Here is a 12,105-nt window from a genome sequence, read left to right as displayed (position 1 = left end):
ATACTGCTATAAACATGAAAATATTGTCTTTCCAAACCTAACATTTTCACAGATATAAGCAAAAGAAAATGAGGATTTGACATAAACATGTCTTTTCTTTAAAAATGGAAGTAATCCTATTAATCGAGGGGATGTCCCATTGGCACCAAACTTAGGGCTTTTTGTTGCTGACATGAAACGAACAATCTGATACAATTTGGTTCAAATCCGAGAAGGTCGAACACATGGGACTCGAACACTTGACGTGAAACGACCCATATATAGGTTTTTCTTGAAAATACCCAATTATTTCGTTTGTAGTTTGAACTTAAATTACTAACTTAGTGGTGACCAATCCATTGAATCGATACATGTAAAAGTTTCAAACCATCGAAACTTGACAGAATCGAATTGGCAGTAACAATACAACATCGAATGATAATTATGCATGATTTACTGCTTGACTGCTATGCTGTGGGGCATCTGCTATCGAACGATTAATAGCACAGAAGTGATCTTTCGGAAAAGAAAATTAAATTGAAATATTTCCGATCACCTGCCGCCAGGGCACGTGGTGCCGCGACCAAGCATCTGTGCAAGGATATGTAGTCTTGCAGCTCATGGCTGCATCTTCGAAATTTTATCAGAAAACAGCAGGTGGATTTTTTCTCCAAGAGGTGAAGCAGAAACCGCAATAAAAAGCTATGCGTGAGTGTATATGTGTTGCGTTTTTCTCTATTAACAAAGTTTAATAAGCTTCTGAAGTTAGAAGTCGAAGCTGGTAAAAAATCAGGAAATAAACAGTAACTTATTCCCAACTTCGATGTCCAACAAAATCTCGAACTACGTACATCTGGTCACAGGCAGACCACGCGTCCATGCGTGCCTTCGTTGAAATCTTTTGATTCTTCATCTTGATTCCAGATTCCTGTTTTACGCGATGTGAGAGAGGCACATCGCAACCATAAAATCGCTCACGGCGTTTGGTCAGGCTTGCCACAAGTGCAGATTTAGTGAACGAATTTACAACTGACTACTTAAAAGTTCAAGAACTGAACTACTTACAAACTTTTACAGCATTTGTTAAATCTCTTAGAAAATTTTTGGTTTAAAAATTTGAAAAAACGGTACTTCTTACACAACTTGCAACCTCTCACTGACCTTGTTTTTTTTCGTTTCGTTTCCCTAAGTTCGGCCCCACGGTGGAATTTTATGGCCACTCCTACAGGCATCGCCTGTCAGCAATTTGCTTATAATACGCATTATGCCGTTTGACTTGCCATCCAGAGGGCTCTCGATGGGGTTTGGTTGTTGGAGTCTCTCTGCTTTGAACTCGCGATTGCATATTCTTTGTTAACTTTCAACCACGTTTTGTTTGGAATATTATTTCTTGTCTCTCCGATTCTATCCTATGACCACTCTCACACGATCATGCATTTAGCGGTTTGGTTAGGGGAGAGTGGGCAGATCTAATACCTGGTACATATGTTACCTGGTTTAGATTGGTTTGAAAAGTTGTCCAATTTCGATAATGTTTCAAAAGTAGCTTTTACAATAACTCAAAAAGTTAAACAGTTCATCCTATTTTCCCATTGTCCCCTACCTTCTCTACACGTATTTCTTCCTTCTGCAGGTTACCTTTCTCGGCATTTGACGGTTGTTTTTCTTCCTTTTAATTTCGACGCGTCATGGTTTTCTCGTCGCGTAGAATTTCTAAATACCTCTGGCGGCGGCGGCTGGTATTCTTTTACACATACATCAGCAAGTTTTCCTGTTTTGTTTGATCCTGCCGGATCAAGCATAGGTAACTTCCACTCAATTTTCGCCCATGCTTTAGCGGTCAGACACATTACATCAGATGACAATTTTCTCCATTCCCGCTATTTTCCACGCTGATAGACACATTGTCTATGTACTTGATCAATAATTGTTATTTCTTGGTTTAAATCAGCTCGCAATGAAGATCACTGCCACTACCACTGACGACAACAAGCAGCAGAGTATAGAGTGGAAGAAAGATTCACACATACAATTGGAAAACACATGATCGTAGAGCTTCGTGTAAAACGATTGTTGTTTGATGCTTCACGTTCGCATGTTTCTGCAATCATCCATTCTCCCCACTCTGCCTGCAATGCATTACTACTAGGGTCTGACTCATGTCTTTCCATTCCGTGTTCCAGTGCAGACCAAACAGAAAATGTTATTCCACACCGGATCGGTTTCTGTCAGCACAGCCATCAAGCGGTGGTTGTATTGTTGTTGTAGCGTAGGAGTTGGCGGCAGAAGGTGGAAACGAGCGAGGAATACCGACGCCAAATATGAGTAAAGTTTGAAGTTGACAATACTCTAGAGGTAGGTACTACTAAACGATCGAGTGTGTATACAATACGACGATCGGTGACTTGAATCACGGGCGCACGGTGGGCTGGAATGTTTACATTTGTTCGCAAAATTGTTGCGAGCACAAATGGAACATGGAAAACAAGTGATTTAATTCTATATTTTGACTCATTTTTTGAATCAACTTTATCAATATTTTATTTCCGTTGTTTGAATCAATTTTTATTATTATTTTTGACGTAGAACTAGGTCTAACCGCAGGGTGTCAATCCAAAATTTGGATTCAACCCAGCGTCACGAAAGAATGAAAGATTTTGAACGCTAATAGCTCTGCCAATTATGAATGGATTTTCATGGTTTAGGTATCGATCAACTCATAAATAATGTAGTAATTATGTATTTTCTATTGTAACATTCTTTTTCAATCACTAATTAGTAAAAACTACCGAACAGTTTCAAGGTCAACTTTTCCCAAACATTTTCTTTGTGATCGCCCTGCTCCACAGTTAGGGACGACAGTTAAATACACTATCTGTTTACTGTGATTTCGATTACTTTATGTTTAGAAAAAAGAAGCAACAAAACCCCCTCGTTCCAGTAGGTCTCTTTACGACGATTCTTTACGACGTTTAGACTTATACTAATTTGATATCTGTGCTTGGGAAGTATGCCAGAAAGAGTGATACAGTTCGCTCGTCTTAACAAGATTTCTTAGGACTGCGACAAACCCAGTCCAGTTTGATGTCCTGAAAGTAAACAATTTAGTTAAAGTATGAAACCACCCCTTCCTTTTAACATAGTTTATTTTCAAACATTGAATCCAGTCCAAATTGATGTCCTGAAGGTGCAACGTCACAGAAAAGTGAGCAGCAATCTTTTCCTTTTGCCAGATTGTATCCACATTCGCGACTATGAAGTTGCTAATATTTGCTTGGTTTTTGCGAGAGCAAAAAGCAAAGTAAGTATTTTTGCTTTTGTTTTCACGCAAGTTTTGACAATGGGTTTTCGTGTAAGTGCGAACAGGATTAAAAATCTCTTTAGCTTTCGCAGTCGCGAATAGGTGCTGCAAGAATTTTTTCGGAACTGTTGTCTTACAAGGAAACACGACTGAAGGGATATTTGTGCAAGTGAAGTAACGCAGAAATTCTTAAAGTGAGGAAAATCGGCGGCTCTTTTATCCGAGAATAGTTTTAAATGTTTCAATTGCTGCTTTGCGTCGGCAATTCTTTACTATTCAATAGTCAAGCATTAATTTCTTTCGAAAATGATAGAGAAGACAAGGCAGAAGGGATCCGTAGTGGTGCTAATGTTTATTTGACCGTCAACTCAGTATAACTTGCAGTATCGACTTGCAAAAATTTGGATTTCTCAACCTGTAACACAGTCAAGCCATTAGTCAAGCTAGTTTGTACCATAAATTTTAAAGTAGTCTGAAATTTCTGTATCTTCACAGTGATTTTTAAATTTTGTTTGCCGGCTGGAAGATATAAATGGATCCGAGTTTAACCCTCTAACGGGCAACACCGTAAAAACAATGCGATCAAGCTAATGACTATTTTATCATGAAAGTACACACAAAAAAATCTTAAATTCTGATTTTCATGCAAAAATAATTATCTTGAGGAGCGCCAGGTAAGAAAAAGTCCAATTTCTCTTTCCCTTTTTTCATGTCTAACGCTCTGCCCAGATATTTTTTCAATTCAGATATGTTACAAAATTAAAATAATGCATGAAAGTTACTCATTGAAATTTTTTTTAGGTCAATCATTTTGTTCTAGATGTCCTTTTACCTCAAAAGTGAAAAAGGGAATATTCGCGCATTAATTATTTTCGGAATTTTTCGCAATTTTTGTTTTTGAAAGATGACAACTTCTGAATGCATGGTCAGAATGTTATGATATTAGTATCAAAATGCCAAGAAATCTGTTCTGAACACATTTTGCATATTGCCAATTAAAAACAAATTTCGTATGCGGCTCTGGAGCTCCAAAAGCGAAGGCCGTCTACAGACGGTCTTACCCGTTAGAGGGTTAAGAGCAGTGACCTAATTAAATCCTCGTTTGTATTGATTCTCGGAGTTTTCCTTGCGTGATTCAACCAGGTTTCTCTTACGATTTTGTGAGTGACTTCCAGAACTTCCTCTGATAACTCTCCGATGGGTAAATCAAACATTGCGATAATATGAGTACTATGGATCAATATCTTATGTACAGTCAAATGCATGTAATACCATTAGTATAATGCTAGGTATCGCTGTCTTGTTTCTTGTAACAGTGTTTGATATTTTAGAATATAAATAAAATTATCGCTCGAAATTATTCTTAAAATTATTGCAAGTTTTAAAATATGATTTTCCTAATTTCCTGTGATAGAAGCACTTGTCGAGGAATCACTGAAGAATTTACGCGCAGTGTTGTCGTTGTTAGAAGCGCCGTATCAGGGTTTCGGCTTACCTACTATCAACCCCATTTGAACGTTGAATTCGCTTTGAATTTAGTTTTTGCGCTCCTCAAAAATTTTCTTATCTGTTTCTCTGTGAACTTGCCATGTTTTAAATGACAGTCTTTAAAGAGGAACACTAGTACATTTAATTAGAAAACAAGGAATTTTACAAACTTATATGCAATATGCAGAAAATACTCAAAGGATTTTCTCCAACAACAATGCAATTTCGAAACTCCGTATTTTAAATTTTTTGAAATTTCAGGTTTTTCATGAACGTTTGTATTATTTTTTTTTTTGTAGCCCCACATATGTAACATTTGGCTGCTGCTTTTTCATGTGACAACGTACCGCAAGCTTTTCAAACAATTAACTCAAAATTTACATGCAAATGTGCACCATTTACAGATTTGTTGTATGGAGATAACGAGATTCTATTGCGACTTTTTCATATCAAATGAGCGTTGACTCCGCTTTAGCGGAAATAACTTTCATAGGTCTGCAGTAGTGTGTACTATCTGGTCGGGGATTTTTCGAAATGGGCTTTTTTTGTGTCTCTGCATCTATTAGTTCGATGGGAAGCATAGCAATAAGAGCCACTGCTTGAACAGGACTTAACGGGAAACTAGTAGTCATTAATTGTTCGTCGGAGAGCCCAATTTCGGAAGCAGGTTTTGGGCTCAAAAGCTGAGCTCTGTTTATAGAAATGTATTCACTGTATTCTTTTTGCCAATCTGAAAACAGCGATTATATTTTCATGAACAGAAGTTTTGTTAAACTGCTCTTGAAATTTGCAGAATCGATGACGACTAATTTCACCTTAAGCATTTGCTGCCACCCTTAGTTATTCATTCAGAGGAATCATTCAGCACTGCAATTTGTGAATGAATTGTTTTGAAGGGTAGAAAACTGAGAAAGACAAACACTATCAGCAGTTCAGTAGTCATGTCCTTGGGTTGACAAATAAAAGAATGCCAGGGGTAAGAACGCTGCAGTGCTGCAGTGAACGTCAACGACTGCATGTCCTGGGCTCAAAATTTGACAGCGAACCCAAATCAAGCTGCAGGCAGTTGAGTGAAACGAAGTGATGAAATGCTATTTCATTTTCGCTCACGCTGAGATGTTGGCGGCAAAAGCATGGTTGCCTGTCGATGGGGCGTGTTTAGTCAAAACAGGGTTAAACACAGATATGCAGGCATATTTTTCGTTTAGAGTGCATTTAAATGTCAACACAGTTTGTTTTGAATTTTCATTCGGTAAAGATTCGTGGACGCAAAAATGGAACTTATGATGTCTGTTTATGAAATTTTTTAAATCGAGTGATATTTTTAAAAAGCTGAAGCCATTTGGAATAAACAAAAGATTCTTCTTTCGTAGCATCAGGCGACACAAGGAAACCGCTTCTTGAAAAATACTCCCCAAATCTGGCCGTAAACGTACTGTAAGGACACCGGAAGCCATCAAATGAGCAAAAGCAAATTCGACGAAAACGAGATTTGGACATAAGATGGCCAAAGAACTGGGAATTTCGCAGTCAACCATGAAGAATATCTTGAAAGATGATCATCAATTAATTCCTTTTCGTTTTACCTTTTTCTAGGTTATCCAGCTGGTCGCTTAATAGTGTATAAAACTCTATGCCGGGCTCTTTTGTGTTGTCATAATAAGAGTATCAGGGAGATCTTAAACACCAGTTCTACCTGACGAGACAGGCAATGCCACCAACTAAAACACAGGTGGAAACCCAAGCATAGCCGACCCGCCCTGGCCCGCAGACGCAGATTGCACGAACTGACTCTGTGTTAAAGGCCGGAATGTCATATTTTAAATATAATGATTATGATGTTGATGATGATAATGATGATTAGAGAAAAAATGATAGATGTAAATGTGCTTTGCCCTAGACATTTTGTTCTACTTGAGTTGCAAAATGTAGTATAGTCAAGAAGTGGAGACCTCGGCAGTCCTCAACCGCGCACTCACCGTCAATATTCCAGCACAATAACCACAAATGAATTATTAGGAAGACAAATCTCGGACCATCATGGGTCTCAACTTATCAGGGCGCGACTTATGGATGACAAATTTCATCTTTCATCCTCCTGGCATTTCTGCACCGTCCAAGATAGATCTACAAAGCAAATTGAGCGCAACATGACCGGGTCATTCGCGGTAGTCGATGGAAGCTTTAAACCATTGAGTAGCACTCGCCTCCCAACGCTCGAGATTACAGAGGTAGTGTGCAGTATTTATAATGGGAATCACAAAATCACACAAGTATTTTGACATTCAGAAGTAAACGTGACCGTGGTTTATTTACTGTTAAGTTAAAAAGCCCTACACCACGTCAAGTTTCAGTTTTATCGTAGAGTGATATTCGATTAATTCCATACAAAAAATCATAGGGTTGTGACTGCATAGGCGACGTAGGACTACGTGAGTCTAAGTATATATACCTGCAGCATATATACATGCTGGACGCGTTGTATGTAACATTTTACAAAGTAGTAACATTGTATACGTTCAATCCTCAATACATTTCACAGTTATTTCTATGTGCATTTGAAAACAATTTAAAAATCGTTTCCGCACGTTGAAAGGATTTTGCTAATCCGATCCCTTTTTATCCCTTTTTATTTTATAACAGAATATCTTTTTACTGCATTTCCAATGAAACGGCGAGCATGCTCCTGCATACAGAATTATTATCACTTTTTCCAACACAGGTATCAAATCCGCCTACGTTTAATCGTCTTGCCGTGAAGAATTGCGATGCGATCTTGTGGAACAAGCAACTTCATCATTTTTTTTGGGCACACTTCCCTAACACAGATATCAAATTGCACTATCTTAGATGTAAAGATAAAGGAAGTGAATAGGTATAAAAGCATTGCAAAATTATATCATATACTGAAAATACAATAGAAAACATTATGCAACTAGTTTTTAAGATCGCGAAGAATTCTGCAAATGCAACCTTTAACAGGCCTGAAGCTTCAGCATTCGTGGCTCGTGCAGCACGTTCCTCACAATTGTGTGGAAGATTTGTGCCTTGATGTCCACTAAAATTAGCAGAAGTGGCTGTTTATAAGCAAAAGATTTTTATTTCTAAAGCCGAAACCTTTATTCAGATAAAATTTGGTTTAAATTGACCATTAGCTTTTTGTTGAAATTGCCTTATCATTTTCATGTTATTTTGGGGTTCAAACGATTAACGCACATCATTCGAGATTGTTTCATTCGAAGGGAACCCAAGTAGCAATTTGGGTTTTATTACACTCTTATGATGGTATTTAAGACCAAGATTGGTCTTGAAGACCACCATAAGAGTACAATAAAACTCAGATTGTTGCTTGGGAAGGGTATGAAATTTACAGCTCAGCTTTCCTCCTGTATTGTTTCTTCAAATGTTGTGCCTTGTTTATGATTACAGGGAGCTTGACTAAAACTTTTCGGCGTACAAGTGGAAAGAGGAGTGCCAGAGAAAAAAATAAAGTAATTAAGCATTTTAGCAGAGGAAGAGCTCATGATACGCTGTTTGCCAACGTCGTACAATGTGGGCCTATTTACATTTAGGGTGTATTTAAAAGCAATCTAATATCAAATTGCACTATCTTTTGATTGCAACATAATTTAAAGCTCTTAAGATAAATGAAGCTAGATAATATTTGTGATTCCCTGGCTTTACCGTGGGAATTTCAATGAAAACAGAAAGTTGGATAACTTTCAAACTAATCCAAGCAATCGAGATTTGGTTAGATTGATTAGATAAAAGGGGAACTTAGCACTTTTTATTGAGAAAGGTTTTTTTTCTTTTATTTCTGTTGCACCATAAACCGTAAAAAACAATTGTATTAACTACTTTTGAGCAATAATTCAACTTTTCGTTTGCATAAACGACGCTTTGGACAACCATAGAAATAGGTTAATTTGAACCTAATTTAATTTAATTTAATTGACCAGTAATATAGCATTACTTTTCAATTTCATCCCAATTACCTGTCCACGTTTATAAACTCTCATCGTACATTATTTATAATTTCCAACTCAACTTTCCACAAGTGGGAATGAAATATTAAATAACTCGAGGAAAATACATTATCAGTTGACCGTAAACTTCTTCAACTCCATTCTTGCGATAGATAAATGCCGCAGCAGATGAAACATTCGCATACCCAACACCTCTGCAACTTTTGCACGAAAGTTGCCCGGCTAATTAGAACACCTCTTAGCAGCCGCAAGCCGTCTCATCTGCCTGATGGCGGAGGAAAGTTTTTTTTATGATGCACTGCCGCAATCTAAATACGCTTCCCAAACTGGAACACACACGGTGATTCCACATGGGAACAACCGTTACGTCGGCAGAACATTTGCACCGAAACACCCGGGAGTTTCTCGTCCAACATGCATCCACATCCGCGCCACATATCCCATAGGCAGCTAGCGGACGGACACCGACTGGTCAAGCCCACTGACCGTGCGTGTGCAAACACGGCAGATCGTACAGCTCTCGGCTGCACTAAACCCGAGTTCTTCCAAATGGTTGCTGTTCCACGCCACAACGTGAACGGCGACAACACTCGGTTGATCGTCGCGGTTGAATTCCAATTTATGACTCACTTTGTGTGTTTGACTGACGAACGACGAAATTCCTTTTATCCATTCAAACGGCCACTTCGTTCGATCTGGCTGGCATCGTCACCAACCACACCGTCATCACGACTTACCTAGTACGAGTACTCCAATCGTCGGAGCAAGGAATATATTAAATCGCATTTTGGATGCTTTTCAACCGCTATAAACTCTTCATTTAGGCTTCTGGGTTGGGTCACAAAAACACTGAACACAGAGAACACACTAATTATATTTGCCGTTTTGGCCTGGTACGGTTACGGACGGCGGACTGGTCGTTGAAGAACCTGCCTGCAAGAGCTTTCCAGCTCGCCTTTTTTCTGCTTTCAATCTCAAACACTGAGCCGAAACACACACTTTACACACATATAGCGAGGAGAAAAAAAAACTGCTACTACAGCTTTCGCTGTTTGTTCTCCTCACAGAAACACAATCACGACCGGCAGAGCGAACGGGATAGCACGACAGGGAACAAACTTAAAACATAATCCGACTGAACCTGGCCGTAGCGCACAACAAAAATCCAACCCGCACGCACCGAAAGCTACAACTCAACTGACTGAAGCCCCTGAATGGTAGTGGTCAAGCCAACGAAACGACGACGACGACGACGACGACGACGACGACGATCAATGGTGGCTGGTAGCGGCTTGTTGTTTTGGTGGCACCTGAACGAGCCACGCTACAGAACCAACACCGGTGGGTGGTTGGTTCGTTGTGTTGGTTACACAGGTGAAACTACATTGAAGGCTGCGCAAAACGGACAGGTGAGCTGTGTAAACAATTCGATTTGATAGACGGGAATTGGCGGTTCGTTTTCTGAAAATATTTCTAAATAACATAAAATCTTTCAGGTACCTGAAACTGGACAAAATGTGCACGGCACCAAAAAGTTTTCATTGAATGATTTAGCAAAAAGTTTCCAAGCAGGTCCGCAAGTCGAAGGCCCTACTGTAGCTTAAACGCCCCTGCTTTTATATCTAGATAACAGACAGTGAGTTCACAATGTCTTTCTAGCAGTTCAGAAATGCATGCACAAAGAATTAAAATACATTATTTAACGCAATGAAAGTGCAATTTTTCAGGGAGGGGGGGGGGGGGGTGGGTGTCCTTGGCCCTCCCGAAATATTTTGGCCTACACTTTAAAAAAATTTCAATGCAGAATAACAATACACCAAGTGAAAACTGTAGCGCAAGTATATTTTTGATGAGTGCACCTTTGAATAACAATATAACCGACATCCTTTTGTATTCCTCACAGTCAGGCTTGGCATACACTTTTCGCTTCGATTTTGCTCTTTTGATTACTGCATGTCAGCCAAGTAAATTTTGAAAAAGTGATGTATGGGACGTTTGTAGAATTCGTTATTATCTACACTATTGCTGAAGTAAGCATTACTGTGAATTTTGTATTTATGGCGCTATAAGGCTGCTACTCTCTTGGGAGCAAAAAGAGCGAGTCACAGTCTTTAAAAATTCTCAACTATGTACAGTCAACCAAAAAAGTATTCGGACAGCAGCGCTTAAAATTTTCTTTTAGAAATTTTGCACAGTATTTTTGCAAAGAATGGTAACACATATTTTTTAAAACAATGTTTAATTAAAGCATATTTATATGCACAACAAAAATTCGGGGAAAAGCTTTCCGTTTTGAAGATAGGCTACATATAGTTTGAATTCCTCAAAAATGCAGCCAAAAAAGTATTCGGACAGTTAACTATTAGTTGAAACAAATGTCCTTTCTCGCTCAACTGCTACCTTGTAGGACCATTTACATTCTTGATGACCTGTTTTAATCTGTTTGGGATAAAATTCTAAATATGCTTTAGTTAAACATTGTTTTAAAAAATATGTGTTACCATTCTTTGCAAAAATACTGTGCAAAATTACTAAAAGAAAATTGTATGCGCTGCTGTCCGAATACTTTTTTGGTTGACTGTAGCTATCCGTTACTCGGAACATTCGGCATTGAAAAAGGCCCTGGAACCTGGTAGCTGGAACTGGAAAACGTTAAATTTGTTGGTGGCGAAAGGGTGCTGCTGGATCAGTTAGAAACAGGAGCTTTTGATGATAGAGGACAGAGATCGTGAGGAGCTTGATCAACTATTCCGGGCTAATGATACCCGCAAGTTTTACGAGAAGGTGAACAAAACTCATAAGGGCTACACACCTAAACCTGACATGTGTAGGAACAATGGTTTTATAGCTAGCTATAAGTGTGTTTTGGCTCGTATCCAGGAATGACACTATTGCCAGATATATGACAGGCATAAATTTGGGATCCACCAATTATTTTAGTTCCTGTGAATTCTGGTTCAACTTAAGTTCCCAAAATTTAAAGTACTCCATAAACTATTTTTGTTATGCCAATTACACTAGTTAACAAAATAAAACAAAAAGCGTGAACTCATGTAAAATTGGTCGCTGAATCCGAAAATGTGATTAGAAAAATTTAAAGTAGGATAGTTTTTGAGATATGCATTAAAGTTGAAATTTTGCTTGAAGAAAGAAAGTACATGCACATAAATACAAATTTCTCCGGCTGCGGTGCACCAATTTCAAATCGCTTTCTCCCATATTAAAGAGGAGAAAATTTGCTATCGATTAGTTGAACTTCATTTTTCTGTAAGAATAATAGTACTGTAGATATTTGAGCATTTGTTTACAACAGAACAAAAAAGAACGCATGTTTTTAGAATAATTTGAATT

The 12,105-nt window shown here is 38.4% G+C and overlaps 1 protein-coding gene across 1 annotated transcript in view; it reads right to left on the bottom strand.

Annotated features, from left to right (window-relative positions):
* The window catches only part of LOC128741102 (protein crumbs), a 126,096-nt gene extending 116,163 nt beyond the window's left edge, over positions 1 to 9,933 (bottom strand). The window contains exon 1 of the mRNA XM_053836677.1: positions 9,492 to 9,933. Within this exon, the coding sequence (XP_053692652.1) occupies positions 9,492 to 9,540 (49 nt within the window). The 5' untranslated portion in view covers positions 9,541 to 9,933. The remainder of the gene's footprint in view (positions 1 to 9,491) is intronic.
* Between the last annotated feature and the right edge of the window lie 2,172 nt (positions 9,934 to 12,105).

The sequence above is a fragment of the Sabethes cyaneus genome, chromosome 3, assembly GCF_943734655.1.
Source record: "Sabethes cyaneus chromosome 3, idSabCyanKW18_F2, whole genome shotgun sequence".
Lineage (NCBI taxonomy): Eukaryota > Metazoa > Arthropoda > Insecta > Diptera > Culicidae > Sabethes > Sabethes cyaneus.
The sequence above is the reverse complement of the archived record's forward strand: the minus strand, read 5'-3'. Positions and strand labels throughout refer to the sequence as shown.